The sequence below is a fragment of the Saccostrea cucullata genome, unplaced genomic scaffold (assembly GCF_032062105.1).
Source record: "Saccostrea cucullata isolate Sc308-1 unplaced genomic scaffold, CSIRO_AGI_Scuc_v1 ctg1036, whole genome shotgun sequence".
Classification (NCBI taxonomy): domain Eukaryota; kingdom Metazoa; phylum Mollusca; class Bivalvia; order Ostreida; family Ostreidae; genus Saccostrea; species Saccostrea cuccullata.
This window is the reverse complement of record NW_026940311.1, coordinates 75,127-95,453: the sequence shown is the minus strand read 5'-3', so window position 1 is coordinate 95,453 and position 20,327 is coordinate 75,127. Positions and strand designations below refer to the sequence as shown.

The following is a 20,327-nucleotide window of genomic DNA, read 5'->3' as shown; positions in this document are numbered from 1 at the left end:
AAGTCGCTTTCAGAAGTCTTCGGGATTTTAATCCTATTATTATAAATTCTCTCTTTAACCTCATATGAGGTAAATAAATTGTGAAAATCGAAATAAGGACAGGCTAATATATACATTGCCGCGTTGAGTCTGTGTCTATATCTGCGAAACAAAGATATGTTTATTAATAACACGGCACTAAATTAATTTAGCAAATATGGGTTTTAAACATCTGAAACGAGAATATGCCACTTCAAAAAATCATATTCAGCTAGAGTTTTAGAAGAGATTGATTCACCTCTCAAATCTTAATTCCTTCTTTAGATTTTTTAATGTTATTTATTTTCCACCTGGTCTTATCAATAATATTGCCTCTCTGCACCACGTGCACAATTCTGCAGTTGCAGGGTGATTAACAATTGCCAGAACCATAGTCGCGTGGCAACCAAGAACCCGATTTACCCAGCTTTACGTTAACTCGCCGTCTTTTAGACCCGAGTTCTTTTTTTTACCTGGTTTGCGTATATCAATAAGACTTTTACTTTTTAAAATCGGCTTGTCTATCGATCACGGAGTGTTCTCATATTAGGATTTGTTAAGTGTAATAATTTGTTATCATGGAAGTTTGTGAAAGACCCAGAACTACAGAGTAAGTAATTTATTCATTCTTTTTTTCTTTTTTTGTATTATTTCATATTATTAATTGAATTTTATCGATTTTTTTATTGACATACATGTAAGTCTTTTTTAAGACATTTCAATTCATTCTCAGTTTTATTTCTTTACCAAAGGTCTTTGAAAATCTTTCATTTTTATGTTTAATTATAAGAGTACATGAACCACACTTTCTACTAAGTCTATATAATGTTAAGTTTATTATCGAATCAAGTTGCAGGGTTTTTTTTCGACTTTTAAACTAAAGAACCGTTTGAAAAGTGCCGTTATTCCATGTAATGTGAAATGTAGCCAATAAATTATAATGTATATGTACATAGCATTGAATAGAAATTTTTCACATAGGAGCAGTTTCATTGTTGTCGAAATTTATACAAAAGCCTCAGCACCATGAAATATTGATATTGATGTTCCTGCGGTGCACTAATTATTGATTAAAGAATTGATTGGCATATCATACGAGACATCACGGGTCGTCGATATGTCTTCACGGTTTTTGTATTGTTTAACTGAAGGACGGGCTGTTGATTAAGAAATGATATTTCAGCCATTAAGACAGGGGGCCATTGAATCAGTACTTCCCTCCAAATGTACTTTTGTAAATGTAAAAGGGGGGGGCTCAAACATTTTAATTCTTTCTGCTATACAGGTTTGATTTATTTAATCACAATCGGCCTTCTTTGACTAGCTTTTATGAGAATACGTGTACCCTTAAGTACCATTTTGTTAAGAAAATTATATTGATATCACCTGTGAGGAATGGTCTTTCTTCAATAAGTAAAACCTATTATATTAATAAATTACGGCATTATACGACCGGGTGCATTTTATTGAGCCATTTTAAACCCCTGTAAATCCCTCGTTTACCACTTCTGTCGAGAGAGAAACATTCATTTCAATTGCAATAAGCACACATGAAAATGTTAGTTAATGCATGGCCTGATAATCGGTTCAAAAGGAAAAAATGCCAATGTGCATTAAGTTTAATAATCAAGACAAAATGTTCATACCATAACCCGAAGGCTGCACCTCTAGAAATAAATCTATAAAAAAATGTTTTTTATTCATATTCATAGGTGTAAAATACAGGTATAGCTCTTGCATAAGAGAAGGGGGTTGTTATATGGATTTTTGTAAGACCCCACACAATATGAATTCATCGAAAATATTGTTTTACTTCACTTTTTTGATACTTTCTCTTTATTTATTTTTTTTTTAAGTTAACCTAGTAAACATACATTTTGGATTCACGCCCGAAACTAACCCCCAAGCAATCTGTGTATTTGACCCAAGTATCCCTCATTATTCCCGGACTATTTAGATTGGCCAAGCACCCCATTCCTTTAAGTACAACATAATCTTATCATAATCCACTGTTTAAATCAGTTGATTGAATACATGATGAATGTCATGTCTGTAAAGCTTTTCATTTCTAGCGAAATATCTGAGGTGCCATTTAAAATATTGACAGGTTCTCGGCGATAGATTGGATACGAGTTTTTTGAAAAGCAGTTCATAAGAACATCTTACGCAACGCATTAGTTTTGAAGAAATGTGTGTGTCTACTGCATAAAGCAGTAAATAAGAGTGTCAGTGGCTTATCAAATCCCCCCTCCTGTTTTTTTTAAATGGGGTTATGCAATTTTTAGAAATCTAATGATTTTGTAACATTTATATATAATAGATATGATTTCAGGTTAAACAATCAATCTCGTCTATTAATGTGCATATACGATTTAATTCTGACCTACTTTCTATTGTAAAGGGTGTTTCAAATGAGGTCATCTTCGATGCTTTGTATGGTGTATTTTACATAAGTCCCCCACCAATGCATATTAACTGTGCAAATATTTAAAACCACTTGTTATTAAATTAAGAATGGAAAATTGACATTAAAAAAATATAAAGACTTTTAAAAGCTTTTAACCTTTTTTCATTACATGTCACCGTTTCAATATTTCCTGTATAAAAGAGGGGCTTTTTATTTTCCTCTTTATTCCACTTTCTGGAGCTACGCTTGCCAAACAATCGAACATTAAGACAAAATCATTAGTAAATACGCATATATAAATACAGATAAATAGTGAGAAGTGGCGCCATATTCTTTAATTATTAATGTGTAAGGTATAAACTATAGAGTTCACTGTTAAAGAACGCCTCCAAAAAAGAGCTGATTTTCATGAGCATTTCTTGTACTTGTCTTCAGTCCTGTTTAGCCAGTTGATGGAAAGTATTCATTTTAAATATGTATAAAGTTAACGTATGTGATCTTTGGATCATTGACATATGTTATGCTATCCTAACTTGTCTTCAGCCCTGTTTAGCCAGTTGATGGAAAGTATTCATTTTAAATATGTATAAAGTTAACGTATGTGATCTTTGGATCATTGACATATGTTATGCTATCCTAACTTTGAAAACTAATTTACCATCTACTTCAGCCAAGAGATAAAAAAAATTTTAGTTGTATTTTTTTCTCTTTTAAATGCTATTTTATCAACCTCATGCTTTTAAATTATACTAATTTTATAAATGGGGTCTTAAACATATACTTCATCAATCATGTCCCGTTTTGATTTCATGATTTGTATCTTCAGGTCCATTTATGCTCCGTCCCCAGATCTCGACCCAATTATAGAAAGAATGTCGAGATCTCGCGAAGGCGAGAGGTACTAGTATCAATCTATTTTTGCCACAAGAATACGAATTATATGTGTACACATATATGCGCACAAAATCAGTTCTATTCTCGGATTTTGTTTGGGGGGTAGGGGTGATTGATAATTTTCATATGTTTTACGTGCAACAGAGAGCTGAAATGATTTTGTCCATCTGAATCACGTGTCAACAAAATGTACTCACATTTTTCTCTTGCAACAAGCGCAACTTCAAATTTTGCTTTGTAGATTATATCAAATGTGTGGAGTTTTAAGCTTATTTTGGTATTCCATTTTATCAAATTGTATTACATGTATCATCTGAATTTAAAAATAAGTTAATTAAGATAAGAAAAAAGCAAGAAAATCACATGTACAATCCACAATTTTTAAATACTTTATGCACATGCAGAAAAAAACTGTCACATTTTTACTATGCCAAATCACCAAATCACTTTATGTGCCTAGCACAATTTATATTAAAATAAATTGGCACAATCCACAGTTTTTTTTTTATTTTTGTTATTGAAATTCATTGTGCACCTATGTTTTAATTGTTCCACTTAATTCTCTCCATGCACTGGACCACTGCCATTCCTGTTGTCAAATACCCCTTTGACAAACATTCAAGTCATAGTTTGGAATAATTTTCCATCTCATCTTTTACTTTACCGGAGAGATGTGTCCAGTCGACGGGGGATAAACATTCCTCCCTGGCACGTGAACCCATGTCTCCATTTTTGATCTGCTCCTGATTTGTATTTTTAATGGACTTTTGATTTACTGGTTGTGATAGAATGCTTCTTGCATATAAAATGAAGGTATGGCAATTTGCAGTTATATACAGAGTTGTGATTATTTTGTATTACTACTAGGGTGTATATATTATACATGAAATAAGAAACAAGAGGCCCACGGGCCTTACAGGTCACCTGAGTAACATGTAACAACTTTCCAACAATTGAATTTGGTTCGTGTTTTAAATCAGAGGCCATGAAATTCACAATTTTGAAAAAGGCACCATTATTATTGCTTAACATAATTAAATACTTAGCATGCTTACTCTACTTACTTGATATCCAGAGATAGATCAAAGTAACAAAGAAAAAATGCATTTCCACTTTATAACCATTTGTGCACCCTACCCACAGGAACCACTGACCATGGGGCCACATATTTCAAAAGTTTGGAAATTTTATAATAAATTTTATTTCATCATAAATGGTTGATTAATACATGTACTAAAGAGCAGATTCAAAGCATTAATTTGTTTTCAGACTATGACCCCCCCCCCGTTACCCCTCACCCAGGGGGTATGAAATTGACCATTTTGATAGATGCACCTTTCATCATCATAAATATATATACTTAGATCATTGGCATAATACGTAGGAGCAAAGGAAAAGATTTTCAAAGAATTAATGTATTTTCACTATATTATGATAAGAGTCCCACCCTAACACCAGAACCACTGACCCAAAGGCCATGAATTACAATTTTGGAGGAGGCACCCTTTCTCATTATAACTATGTACATAGTTCATGGTTTAATACCTAGGAGCAAAGAAGAAGATTTTTAAAGAATTAATATATTTTCACTACAAAGTCAAAAGAGCCCCCTTTTCACCAAAATCCCTGACCCAGGGGCCATGAAATTCACAAATTTGCTCATTATAACTATATACTAAGTTAGTTTATTAAATACCCAGGAGCAGAGAAGATTTTTGGAGAATTAATGCATTTTCCCTACATAATCAATACAGCCCCGCCCTACAACCAGAAGCCCTGACCCTGGGGCCATAATCTAAAATTCATAATTTTAGAAAACACTCTTGCTCATCCTTACTATATACTTAGTAAGTTCGTTTAATACCCAGGAGCGAAAAAGAAGATTTTTCAAAAAAATTAATCTATTTTCACTATATAACCAAAGGAGCCCCCCTTTCACCAAAACCCCTGACCAAGGGGCCATGAAATTCACAAATTTGGTTGAGGCACTCTTGGTCATCATAACTATATACAAAGTTAGTTTATTTGATACCTAGGAGCAGAGAAGTAGATTTTTGAAGAATTAATGTATTTTCACTATATAATCAATATAGCCCTGCCCTAACAGCAGAACCCCTAGGCCTGACCCTAGGGCCATAAATTTCACAATTTTGGAAAATGCACTCTTGTTAATCACAACTATGTTCTTAGTTAGTTTTGTTTAAGACCCAGGAGCAGAGGAGAAGATTTTCAAAGAATAAATGTATTTTCACTGTAGAATCAAGAAAAACCCGCCCTAACACCAAAACTCCTGACCCAGGGGCCATGAAATTCACAATTATCGAAGAGGCACTCTTGGTCATCATAAATATGTACTTGGTTCGTTTGTTTAGTTTCCAGGAGCAGAGAAGAAGATTTTCAAAGAAATAATGCACTTTTACTATTTGATCTATATAGCCCCACCCTAACACCAGAACCCTGACCCAGGGGCCATGAATTTCGGTAGAGGACTCAATGCTGATTATAATCATGCCAACAGTACTAGTTTGATTGCTTAATATCCAGGAGTAAAGAAAATGATTTTTAAAGATTGCATTAATTTTAGTGGTTTTGGCCCCACCCCTCATGCCCCAGGGGGGCAGGGACATGAAATTCACAATTTTTGCTACCTTCACCCATAGATACTGTATACCAAATTTGGTTGAAATTGGTTGAGTGGTTCCAGGGAAGAAGCTAAAAATGTTCAAATGTTAACACACGACGAACGACGCACGACGACGGACGAAAGCGGATAGCAATAGGTCACCTGAGTTTACTCAGGTGACCTAATAAAAGGGTTCTGTAATAACGCTCTGTCATATGTCATTCTGATGTTACACGTGTCTGCGAATCACCAAAGTTGAAGATTTTTTTTTTAAATTAGATCAATCGTGAAGGTCATGGATTCAAAAATCATAGCATGCTCAAAAATACCTTGTCACAGGTAATGCAGATGTCAGATATAAAAGTTCTATCTCTACTCAATCAGAAGTTTTAGGGAAAAATATCATTTTTGAAAAGTAGGCCAAACTTCAAGGTCAAGGTTACGACAAAAATCATAGTGTATTTAGAAAGGCCTTGTCACAGGCAAAACACAAGTTTAATGTGAAAATCCTATCTTTTCATTCAAAAGTCATGACCATGGTCAAAGTTGTTTGAAAAGTAGGTCTAACTTCAAGATCAAGAGGTTAAAAATCATAGTGTATTTAGAAAGGTCTTGTCACAGGTAATACAGTTGTTTGATACGTGAGCCCTATCCTTTCTTATTCAAAAGTTAGGGTACCTGTAAAGTGCGAAACGAAATAGAAACGAAACGAACTGAAACGAAACGAAATCTGCCGAAACAAAAAATCTATAACGAAACGTAAAACGAAACGAAATCAAGACGAAACGAAACGAAATCAAAACGAAACCTGCCGAAATTAAACGAAATAAAACTATCAAAATGTTTTTTTCTTCAAATCAAAGTACATGTATATAATTATATATGTGTAACTGCATGTGGACTTTTTTTTACTTCAAATAAAATCTATATAGTTCAATCACTTGTTAATATAAAATTAAATTACCGATAAATTATGCTCCCTTCTCAGTCTAATGATGTATTTACATGTTTGCCAACTGCAAATATGCACGAGCGTACTATGCATGTATAATTTCAATATGTGCAGTATTTTTATATCGTACTCTTATTTTCAATCCTTATTTATCTAGATACAACATATATGTTTCAAAATTAATGCATTACATGTAAAGACTCAATGTACGTGAAGGTCACTGTACTGTTAATTGTATTGCGAATGTCTTAAAACCTATAAACCAGAAACTTTGTATTTAGTATCCCATTCCGAGGTGTCTGGTTTTATAGTTCAATTATACATGTAACTCCAACCGGAATCTTGTGTATCCTTTCTACAAACATACGGTCATATTTTTGTTGGGTAATTTTCGAAAAGAAATTTTTGCAAAAAGAGGCTCAAGAGAAGTCTAAAACGATTTAACAGACAAGATAAAAGTCTCTCGAAAAACGATGTCATTTTTAAGTGTATTTAGAAAGGCCTTGTCAAAATATAACAAAGGCGTCGGAAGCGGGGGGAACACAAGCTAAGATGTTTATTATATAGGCATTGAAAATTGGGGTTGACCTTTTTTGGTAAAGCCCCCCCCCCCCGACACACACATTCAATTTCCTTCCCACGCCTATGTATGAGCTTGAAGCGAAACAATTGCCTGTGGTGCTTGAACTATATAAATTTCATATGAAGAAAAAATAGACCATATGGAGTTACACATTATATAAACAGCATATAACTACATGTATATAGCTTGATTTGAAAAACATTCTAAATAGTTTTGTTTCGTTTCGTTTCGGAAGGTTTCGTTTTGATTTTGTTTCGTTTCGTTTCGTTTCGGTAGGTTTCAGTTGTTTGATATTTCGTTTCGTTTCGGTAGATTTCGTTTCGTTTCTATTTCGTTTCGCACTTTACAGGTACCCGAAAAGTTATGGCCAATTGAAAGTAACGTTTAATTTTTTATTTAAAGTAGGTCAAACTTCAAGGTCCTGTGTGATATGAAAGCCCTGTCTCTTCTCATTCAAAAATACGACCAAGATTAAAGTTTTTTGTGACGGACGGACTGACGGACAAATGAGATTTAACGTCCCCTGGTAAATAAATAAATAGAATTTGTGCACATAGTTCGGACTGGGTTTCCACCAATTACCATTTCACGAAGTATCATTAAGATTTCATTTCTCATAATCTTTTACTTATATAAATATCATGGCAAGTTATATATAACTATACACGTAATTTAAGCTATATCTGAAGAAGATATTTTATCCACGCTTTATACCCAAATATTAGAAGTGATTAATATCACATAGAAATTAATTTAAGTGTAATTATTTTCATAACAGTTTTGAATCTGGTATAGATATACTGTACCCTTCATACATATTGATATACTGTACCCTTCATACACAGTTCTCAAGATGTATGACATTTCTATAAGAATCGCCATCACTCACCTCCTCTAGGAAATGCATGGTTTCAATTCAATCTAGTAAAAAAAAGAAAAAAAGAAAAGATTTTCAAAATAAAGAAAATAATTAAAAGATCCTTACGTTAACTACTTAATATTTTATTAGAACTGACAAGTTGTAAAATCTCACGTTTCCCTTTGATATAAAGTTTCAAGAGAAGAAATCAATCAGTGAACACAAATTTAAGAAATTTAATTAATACCTTTGGATTTTATTATTCTTAATGAAACCAAACGCAGGATTATTAAGAGCGAGAAAAAAATAACATTTTAAAAACCATCGGCAGAATTGACAAGATCTAAGGACATGAGATAATAGACACCGAACCCGATAAGAATTGTTCGTGCTTGAATGCATTCTGGGTAATGAATAGGCGCTGCTTTGTTTTGCTCGTCTGCAGAGTAGTATTGATTGTCGTCATATGAATATCAATGATTCAATTCAATGAATGTTCATATATTTAATACCTAAACGTAAAAAGAAACAATATATACAAATATTTATATACAAGCAACTACAAGAGGCCCAAAGCGGTTTATTGGTTTTAGCAATAAATTCTGACCTAGGAATTTAACATATGATTTTTTTTAAAGAATAAATTAAAGTTTTACTTACATATTTTTATCTTTCGAATCAATTAAATAAATTTTATATAAATATGTAAATAAATAAAAAATAACATGTAAGTGACTCGGTAAAATGAAAATAAATTATAAAGTGATTAGATTTGATTTCTATTAAAATTATTTGCAAATTATACAAGAATTTGAAGAATGCATTATTCGTATGTTTTACGTAACTCCAGTGTCCTATTTCAACAACTGACAAAATCTGCATCGCTTCCATTAGCTGTGCACATTGTGAAATGCATGTATGCCAGTGTGTTCAATGCACAAACTCCGCTGAGATTTACCTGAAATAATTTAATTAATCTAATAAAATTTGAAGCAATAGATTAACCACACTTTAAAATAAAATATCCCGCTGAGACCGTCATTAGATTTAAAAGCATTTAAACTAGAACCCACAAGGCCCCTGTGATAAGTTGTCTTTATTAACAAATGGTGGGCCTCCCCCATGCATTGATAGTTCCGTTTCCTTTGCATTATCCAGCATAGTTACAAATGAGTACAACAAACTGATTAGCTGTTCTGTTCCATAAAATACTAGATTGTTAACATTTTGGAGTTATTTGTCTTGTGTAAAATGAATGAAACTGGACTAACAAATGAGCAAATGAAACGGTAAGGTTTTATTATCTGGACATTAATTGTTCACTTCAGATTTTTGATAAACGTTTCTTGCAGTGAGTTTGTTTCATTGTCTTTAAATGTTATAAAGATCCACATCGATTCAGATGGTCTTGATGAAACTGCAGTTTCGTTTTACAACCCCTAAATATTTTGTTCAAGAAAAAAAGTAAATGAGTCGATAACATAAGTGACGTTATATACTATATATGCTCAATTATGACGTCACAAAGAAAAGCGTAATTGTGACGTCACAAAGAAAAGCGTAATTGTGACGTCATACGTAATTGTGACGTCATACAGAGGAATTTAATGGAAATTGCATAGAGATGGGGTCGTATGAAATAAATTTGCTAGAAAATGATTTTCCAGCAATCCATACTGAAAAAGAAAAGTAAGTGATTTTTAAAAAAAAAAAAAACTTTTTTACATGGACGGTGACAAGATTCTTTTGACAAAGTCGATGGATCACTTTCTTCAGCGAATGACCAGATTGTTTCTTTTGTTTACAATGAAAATTGGCTGTCTGCAAGATATTTATTTCTGAAGGAGGAGAGGAAGTAAAAGAGGAGGGTGTGGGAGTGATGGCAGTGGATTAGTTAAGGCATTACAGTACATTGTACTATACACTTTGGCTGACACTATTGTTCTATGAAATTTGTCTGATTAACGAAACAAAATGTGATTTCATTTTGATCCATACTGAAAAAGAAAATAAAAGTATTAGGGTTTAAGAGTCTGGCATGTAAGAGGAAATTTAATTTCATGACTGTAGAGACCCGCAATACTCGATGTACTTAATTGGTTTTCGGAAATGAGGTTTTATATCTATATTATATATACTTTGCTTATTGAAGAATCCATTTAATTTATTGATTGAAACTATGATCTGTAACTATATATACGCTTATTCTTACTTATTTAGAAAAAAAATTGATGCGTACATTAATTTAGCATGCATGTTGCTGTAATGCATTTTGTTTTGCTTTCTTTTATTGTAGAATGACCTTTTGGTCAAGATACGATCCAATCAGACAGGTGAAAGGGAACTGTACTGACCACTGGGCCAAATACAGACAACAGGTAAAAAAATATAGGGAATAAAGAATCACTTACATGTATAATTAATACATACATACAATATATAGGTACAAAACAGTGTATAAGGAATTACTTACATGTACAGTTTATACAAACTACATCGGTTAAAGTTTTATTAACAGTAAAATAAAAAACAAACTTTTTGGTCATCTTTACTTAGTTTCCCTTGCTTTGGAATACCCCACACAGAAATAACTTGCAATAATGCAAAATATAAAGAAAGATCTATAGAAATTAGATTTCAACATATTATTGTTATCTACATGGCATCTGAATCTGTTTTATCCTATATTATCCATGTGAATCTGTGCAATTTGAAGCAATGTCGGCGTAATTTCTAACTTTTAAACCAGTTTAGTTTGAATTGTAATGCAGAATGTACCAATGGTCTCCTTAATATTTACCAAGAACTTTACAAATTCCCAATATCGAGCAAACGTAACCCAGCATTCAAAGCAGGTGGTGTTTTTACGATTGAATTATCACCATTTCCCACATAGAATTCTATATCAGGGACTAATTTTCTAAAGAATAACTATCAACACTTTCAAAAGATTTGCCTTTTATTTGCTTTTATTCCCTCGGGCCACGTCCAAGAGGTTTATTTGTACCAACTGAAAAAAAAGTAAAAGGTCCTTTTAAATTGTTGAAAATGTGTACAATAAAAGTGCAATTAGATTTAAAGAGGTTATGTTATCGAGAAAACGCTGACAATTAAAAGACAAATGCATTTGTTATCGGCCAGAACCTCGCAGACGACATCGGCAAATATTTACCAAAGGATCTCATTATCTTCTGCTATTCTCTAAATCACAATATGGCTGTCGAGCATACTTCTGATCAAGATTTCTTTCAAATGCTCGATTTCAAAATTTAAACTTCGAATACATTGAGATAGTGAGAGAAAGAAGTTGAGGAACTCAAATTTCACGTAGTAGTTCCATATAATTATGTATTAAATTAATTACTTTTTTTTAACAACCAACGAGACTTGTGCTATGTCTCGATCAGCGTTGTCCCGAAGACCCGGGGCATATAAGACCCGGTTATTCTTGCTTCCCCCTTATCCCCTGTTAGAGGGGAACCCCAGTCCCCCTTCTATTTTTAAGCTCTCTGCTATTTCATTTCGTCTGGGCACAGTGGTTAGAGCATCTGCTCTAGAATCACGGGTTCGAATCCAACTGTGGGACGTGGAGACCCACATGTCTTTTAGATATCGTATAAACCAGGTCCCGTGTATCAGTTGATACTGGCACAAAAAAGTTCCCTCTCCGCTCAATGGCCAATAGAGCCGAGCACAGGCAAAATTGCAGCTCTCCATCGGCAAGTATGGTGCTTTTTTAGGGGGAGAGATGTTAAACAATAAATAGACATCGGCTACATAAAAGTTACTGTAAATTTATGCTCTGACTCCAAGGAAGGGAGGCATATCTGTCAACAGACCAAGGTTTCCGACAAATAGCTCCTGGTTGTGATGGTATCTTGATCACTTCATGCATACCTTGGTTGATTGTAGATTGATTTTCTTGACAAAAGGTCATGGTCACCAACAACGATTTCTAGATTTACTGTTCTGTTTATCCAGGTCAGATTCCAAACAATTTCTGTCAGTTCTGGCGATGTTCATCAAACTTCATTTACAGACTGGTTACCGAAAAATAGATGACCTTGTTATCCGCTGTAGAGAGTTCAAAGGTCAAAGTGTCTGTCCTTTATTGTCTATTTCAGTATCTTGTTATCCCTTTACTTTAAGGTTAAAGAACTTCACAAGAAATATGACAGTAGCTAGATACCATTGTACTCTCTTGTTGTGGAATAGGGAGAAAAACCTAACTGTATTGCACATCAACTGGTTTAAAACTTTTTTGAAAAAAAATCAAGATCATTATAGTGATTGCCTAGTCGGTAATAGTTCAGCCTTATTCATTAAAATGCATGCAAATGAACATTTACAAAATAATGATTTGACGTTCGTCCATATATCACATGATACGCACAACTTCATCTTTCTTTGGAGTATTTACTAATAATAGGTAAATTTGGATATCAAGCTGATGTGCATAAATTTATCCATTGAAAAAAAATAATAGGTGTTGAAGTACAAACGATCACGGTGAAATATGTGACCCATTATAAATCTGACCTAGTTAACAGACCATAATCTCTTAAGCTATCATAAGGGATCAGTCACATTTGTTTCTTTACAACAAGATTAAAAATGGAGATTATAAAGATTTAAATTTCTTACAAACAATTGTTCACCTCTTCTACTCCGGTTACCGCATTGTGGGGGACTAGTAATACACATTCCCAGTGTTGGAACGCGATACACCGAGCAGACGTGACCACGTTATGTTATCTGTTTTCTGTAGATACAGCATTCTTGTAATAAACATAACGTACAAATGTATACAAACAGCATTTCTTAATAAAAAAAAATATATTATGCCCCCGGATCGAAAGATCCGTGGGGTATATTGTTTTTGTCCTGTCTGTCTGTCTGTCTGTTTTTCTGGTCTGTCCGGCTGTTGTAAACTTTAACCTAGCCCATAACCATTGAGCCGGTGGGTCTGTGGCTTTCATATTTCACAGGTGTATTCCTTGTGACAAGACCTTTCTTTTGGTGCCACCAAATTTGACCTCTTGACCTTGGAGTTTGACTTACTTTTACAAAAAACCCACACTTTTACCTTGCAAATAACTTTTGAACAGTTGGAGCTAGGGCTTTCAAACTTGACATGTGCATTTATGTGATAAGATCGTTCAGCTGGTGTAGATATTTTTGACTTTTGACCTTGACCTAAGATTTTGACTCACTTTTAAAAATTTAACTTCGGTCATAACTTTTGAACAGTTAGAACGAGATTTTTCATATTTCACAGGTGTATTCCTTGTAACAATTTTAAGACCTTCCTTTGCAAACCAACACTTTTGACCTTGACCTTTCGTGTTTGACATGCATTTGAGAGAATTCAACCCTCGCCATTAGCTGCCATACGAAGGAATCAGTGTTTCACAAACACATCTTGTTTTAAGAGGTGTTTCCATTTCATTTTAATAATATTATTTCTGGTGATTCTTTTCTCCACATTTAAATCCTTTTATTGTATTGTTCTTGGTGATTTGACTCTTTTTTCTTGGTTATACATGTATATTTAATTTTCGCGTTTTCTCCACAAGCACTTGTTTCTTTAAAAAAAAAAATCCATAGTTTAATAATAAGGGTTAAGAATCTTATTATACAAGATGTGTTTGTGAAACAGTATGCGCCCGGCGGCAACAAATTTTTTTTAAAGCTATTTTTAGCAAATATGTCACAGTCAAGGTCATTGACCTTGGTATCATTTGAAAGAAATTGATTAGTAAAGTATGGATGCCAAATATGAAGTCTCTATATCTCTTGTGGTTCAAAAGTTGTGGCAAAGGTACGAAAAAATATTTTTAGCATAAAGGTCACATTCAAGGTCACAAGGCCAATGACTTTGTGTCATTTGAAAGGCTTAGTTAGTGTAGTATGCATACCAAATATGAAGTCTCTTTTTCTATGGTCAAACTGAAAGTTATGGCAAAGGTAAAGTGCTTGGTAAAAAACTATTTATATAAAGATAGAGGTCAAAGTAAAGGTCACAAGGTCATTGACCTTCATGTCATTTGAAAGGGCTTAATTAGTGGAGTATGCAGACCAAATAAGAAGTCTCTATCTTTCATGATTCATAAGTTATGGCGAAGGTTAAAGTTTGCAGATAAAAAGCTATTTTTAGCATAAAGGTCACAGTCAAGGTCACAATGCCATTGACCTTGGTGTCATTTGAAAGAGCTTACTTAGTGGCGTATGTATACCAAATATGAAGTTTCTATCTTTCTTGGTTCAAAAGTTATGGCGAAGGTTAAAGTTTGCAGACAAACAGATAGACTGACAGACAGACAGGACAAAAACAATATACGCCCCGGATATATCGATCCTGGCGCATAAAAAAGAAGTGCCTGTGGTTTTCTCCCAAGCTTTCTTTGGTTGTCTCTAAATTCTGCCCTGTCTCCTTTAATCAATAATTCATGGGGCTTTTTAAAATGTCAAAATAAGAAAAACATATTATTTTTCATTTGGAAAGAAGCATTTTAACTTTTTTAGTTAATTAGTTTATTACATTAAACAATTGTTAATGTGGTTTGTATTGTTAACATCCTTTTCCCTTTTTTTCAGACAGGTAATGTATACCATTATTAGCAGACTGCACGTGAGTATGCGAGTAATGAATACAAGTACAATAGAACTCATTTGCACTCCATAACATCAGCAAATTAAACTTCAAAAAGTCACTATTTCACACAATAAGGCAATATATGTTATCGTTTATTCAATTTGTGAAATCTTAAAATGACATCATCAACACATTACTCACAATTTATCTGTTTATGTACTTGTAATCGTTATCGGTGAAGGGAGTTGAAAGCAGAGTCTTTAATTTTATTTTGAAATTAGCAGTTTAAGATTATGAGTGAAATTGGTATTTAATCAAGAGATAACAAGTAGCATGAATGAATGCGCACAAGTAAAAATTCTTGGAATTTCAGTCGAACACTTTTACGTCTTCCAAAGTTCTATTGTTTACAACAAAAGAAGACACAAAAGTTTAGAAATACATTGAATTTAGATTTAATTTTGGTGTTGAGAAAATTTTACTTATTAAGTGGAAAATATTAATTATGCAAAGTACAAATAAGGACTGCATGTGCATGTTCAACTGTGCAAATTTTAATTTTTAAAATGTCTATAAATTATTTTTATGCGGGGAATTACTTTGTTTCAGCATCAATTCATGCTACAGCTATAGGAGCTAGCTAGATATATACAGTATGATATAAACCCCAAATAATAATAAAAACGATCCTGGCTCCTTAGTTCTATTCGGATTCTAACCTACTAATTCATTGGACTAATTCACGTGTGAACATTTAAGATAACTATAATTATTGTGTAATCAGGGAAGGTGATGGGTACAAATTGTGCGCTACTTTGATGGGCCATGTTCTGATTTTGCTGTTCTGCTCTAAAACCATAGTCCGGATTTTGATGTACTGTAAGTTAGAACTCCAAGAAAAATAGTCAAAATGTTTATTTTCCTATGATATGTGAAGTAAAAGTGAAATTTCAATCCTTAAAGTTAATTACATATATATTCGACGAAATGTGTTAATAATATTTTTATTCGAAAAATAAATGTCTTTGTTTGGAATATAAATTTTGATTTTGAACCTAAACGTGTGCTTAGAGCTAGTGTGTGTTCTTTCCTTATTTTTAAACTAAAATCAATAGGCCAACAGGACAGTAAAATAACATGGGACATCTAATGTTTTACAGCGCAACGCGCTCAACAAAGGGCCAGGGTTGTTAGTTACGAACAGGGTAGAAACATTCCTTATAAAGAGAAAACTTTTGATGAATTGGTTGTAGATGGTCTTAGAGGGTCCATGCCCGGTGCGTATTCCAGTAGCCGACCCAAGAGCACGTATAACAAAGCCTTTTACAGGAATGTGTTCTCAGATCGAGCAAAGGACGGCTTCCGGTATTGGCTGATAGAACGTCCTAAACCAACAAGTTGTAAGTATACAGACTGGAAGTGTGCGATTTTTTAACCGGAAGTGTGCGATTTGTTAACCGGAAGTTGATTTATGTTAACCGGAAGTTAATTGGTTTGACAGGATTGGTAATACTGATAAATGTACGTGATATTGGTGAATGCTGGTATATTAATCAATAATAGAATTTTGCATCTTGTATAGTTTTTAGCTCTACTGGTCAGAGACCAGAAGAGCTTATGCGATAGTAATGCGTCCGTCGTCCGTCCGTCTGTCTGTCTGTCTGTCTGTCTGTAAACATTTTTTCAAAATGCTACTCCTCCTACAGTTTTGGTCTGATTTCAACATAACTTGGCACACAAGTAGACTACACTAAGATACAAAATTCTGTGTATCGGTTTTTGATTTCGATGAACGGTGTTGCCGTAGTTACTAAAAATAGAAATTTCTGTGAAATTCTTTCAAAATGCTACTCCTCCTACAGTTTTAGCTGATTTCAGTATAACTTGGCACACAAGTAGACTACACTAAGATACACAATTCTGTGTATCGGTTTTTGATTTCGATGAACGGTGTTACCGTGGTTACTAAAAATAGAAATTTCTGTGAAATTCTTTCAAAATGCTACTCCTCCTACAGTTTTAGTCTGATTTCAATATAACTTGGCACACAAGTAGACTACACTAAGATACACAATTCTGTATATCGGTTTTTGATTTCGATGAACGGTGTTGCCCTGGATACTAAAAATAGAAATTTCTGTGAAATTCTTTCAAAATGCAACTCCTCCTACAGTTTTAGTCTGATTTCAATATAACTTGGCACACAAGTAGACTACACTAAGATACACAATTCTGTGTATCGGTTTCTGATTTCGATGAACGGTGTTGCCGTGGTTACAAAAAATAGAAATGTCTGTGAAATTCTTTCAAAATGCTACTCCTTCTACAGTTTTGGTCCGATTTCAATATAACTTGGCACACAAGTAGACTACACTAAGATACATAATTCTGTGTATCAGTTTTTGATTTCGATGAACAGTGTTGCCGTAGTTACTAAAAATAGAAATTTCTGTGAAATTCTTTCAAAATGCTACTCCTTCTGCAGTTTTAGTCTGATTTCAATATAACTTGGCACACAAGTAGACTACAATAAGATACATAATTCTGTGTATCAGTTTTTGATTTCGATGAACGGTGTTGCCGTGGTTACTAAGAATAGAAATTTCTGTGAAATTCTTTCAAAATGCTACTCCAAATACAATTTTAGTCTGATTATAATATAAATGTGGCATGCAAGTAGACTGCACTAATAACATAAAGAGACTCAATCAAGGATCATTATTCTATTTATTGCTGTTGAAAAGTTTCAATTTCCAACTGCTTAAGTACTTTTCTCTTCCTTTGCTATAAGTACAAACCAGTAGAGCTTCAGTCTCGACAGAGACTTCTGGTTATTTATTGCCACTTATGTAATGTTGCAAAGGAATAACTATGTGTATTAAATTTGTCATATAACCATTATATAATCAAGATAGATGAGTTTGTCAGTCGGGAGCTTTTAATGATATACAAAAATGAGTTGGGTCAACCTTTAATGGGACAACGAGAAACATTTATTTTGGAGACACGAGTATACTTTTAGAAGAGTTTCAGATGATCGTCATAATATTTCAGATGCTTTTTTGAGCTTTGTCCCCTTAAAGAGACCCTTTTCATTTTTGCCTACTTGAGAACATTTTCCGAAAGCAGAATCAAATACAATTTAAACATTTTGCTAACTTTTCTATTTGTAAAAACAAAATTGATTTTATGGTGAGTAATGCTTATTTGTATGTTGATCACATTTAAAACTTCTACAAATTATGAAAGTGTTCTCAGCATGCTTTTAACATCTGCTGCTTGATTAATCTGCTGTTTTCTTGTAGTCGGAAAATACGGAATGGGTTCTTATAAAACAGTTCTAGGGATTGGAAACGCCCCAAGGACGTGATGTGAGTCACGTGACTATGTCATTCAGACTCGTGTTTGATTAGTGTTCTTCTTTCCATAACATCAAAATTATAAGTATTAATGAATGTACATGTACCATTAAATATTTTGCACCTTTAATTTAGTATACGTCAATATTTGGAAATTCTGTAAATAATTGAAAGGAAATTGTAAAAATTCAGAATGTTTCTTTTATACTTATTTCAGTTTTTTCAAGAATAAATTCTAAATTGCATAGCAGTTAACAGACAGATCAAATAAAAAATTACATTTTCTACCTCCTTTTCCTTTCTACTTTCTTTTTCATTCTAAGATTCATTATTTATTTTTCAGTTGGCCGATACAGTGTTGGTGCCGCTCATTCAGTGTTAGGACTATGTAATGCTCCACGAACTTAATTTATATTATTTATTTATTATTTTTATATAGTTATGTTTATTTTATTTTTCAAAATGCACTATTGGTATATAAATATTAGTTTTCAAGGAAGCAGACATCGTTTTATATTGTTAAAAATTGTTGAAAAAGCATAATTATTTAAGCGGGGTGTGATTCATTATAAGTAGATCTTGCACTTTGTCAGCCATTTTGTATTTTGGTGTTATTGTAAATACTAGTAAACAAGCCCTTTAGCGGCAGCTTGCCATGATAAAAAAAAAGGTTAAAACTTGGTTTTAAAAAAACAAAAATTAATGTTTTTTCTTGAATTGGGGGTAAAAGTAAATTCAGTATTTGTTTTTGTAATTTATTATGTGTATACTGTGATGCCTTCTCGTTCGATTTATCCTTTGGGGCGACATTCTTACCACCACAGTATTAGTTTGTATATATCTCTCTCTTTAGATTAATTAATGATTTTAATAATTATATAATATACACATATGTAAGTAATTTAGATAATTTCTACGATGTGTTAGATTTACACCTAATCATTCTTGTATGTAAATCATAATTAATGCAATTTTTCAATAAAGGAATTTAAAGTTACATGTACGTATATTGTTTGAAATTTCCTTGACCTTTGCTTCACATTCTAATCACTACATGAGCATGCACATGTATGTATGCATGAGAACACCAATCATACCTGGGTATGCCATTCAAGTAATCACCAAAGTTTTAATTATATATATAAAAAAAAATAAGGTCAATCCTGAAGGTCAAGGGGTCAAAAATCCATAGGATGCTCGGAAACATTTTGTTACAGGTAATGCACATGTTAATATGAAAGCCCTATCTCTTCTCAATCTAAGGAATAAGGAACATTTTGAGAAGGTCATTTTCATGGTCAAAGTAACATGGTTAAAAGTATAATACACTTATAATGGTCTCGTCACAGATAAAATACATGTATAATTATAATGAAAGCACAATCTTATATCTTTTAAAAGTTATGACCAACTTAAAGTAATGGTAAAAAGTTTGAAAAGTAGGTCAACTTCACGGTCAGGGGGTCGGAAATCACTATGGTAGTATATTTATAAAGGTCTTGTCACAGGCAATTTACATGTGAAAAATGAAAGAAATGTGAAATCTTTTTGTCATTCAAAAGTTATGTCAAAGGAAAAAAGATCAAATCGATGAAAAAAGATTTCACAATAAATGAACCTTTCCATCTTCGCTCCAAGGGTTACCGATCCTTACCCTAATTTGTAGGGTTTTTTTAATCTTGAGAATACGTAAGTCTGAAATGAAACATAAACTAGTAGACAATGAAAAGTATTCAAGCTCAAAAAGCTTAAAACGATACAAAATACTACTCATTTGACAAATGATAAATTGTTTAAATCATCATTTCGTAAATTTTGTGGGCGATACAATGATCTTCATTGTATCGACCATAGAAATTACAAAATGATGACTTTAAACGAGACAAGATATTCTTGTTTCATCAACTTGTTTGTCAATAATTTACCTCGCTTTTTAGAAATTGTTCATACGTAGAGTATGCTCTTGCATATCAAATCAACTGAGATATATAAACTCCGTATGCAGTTGATGAAAAATAGATCTGCTAATAACGGGGT

The 20,327-nt window shown here is 33.1% G+C and overlaps 1 protein-coding gene across 1 annotated transcript; it reads left to right on the top strand.

Annotated features, from left to right (window-relative positions):
• The first annotated feature begins 356 nt into the window (after nt 1-356).
• On the top strand, nt 357-19,287 carry LOC134255096 (uncharacterized). Its single transcript, XM_062737608.1, has 6 exons — nt 357-628; nt 3,252-3,323; nt 10,633-10,714; nt 16,088-16,331; nt 18,237-18,302; nt 18,634-19,287. Exons 1-5 carry the CDS (start codon nt 597-599, stop codon nt 18,299-18,301), a joined length of 495 nt encoding a protein of 164 aa, XP_062593592.1. The 5' UTR covers nt 357-596; the 3' UTR covers nt 18,302; nt 18,634-19,287.
• Nucleotides 19,288-20,327: the final 1,040 nt, after the last annotated feature.

Excerpts from the sequence above, each read along its gene's own strand:
- LOC134255096 (XM_062737608.1), top strand. The coding sequence starts at position 597 with ATGGAAGTTTGTGAAAGACCCAGAACTACAGA. Across the intron at positions 629-3,251 it reads GAAAGACCCAGAACTACAGA|GTCCATTTATGCTCCGTCCC; the intron begins GTAAGTAATTTA and ends TTGTATCTTCAG. Across the intron at positions 3,324-10,632 it reads AGATCTCGCGAAGGCGAGAG|AATGACCTTTTGGTCAAGAT; the intron begins GTACTAGTATCA and ends CTTTTATTGTAG.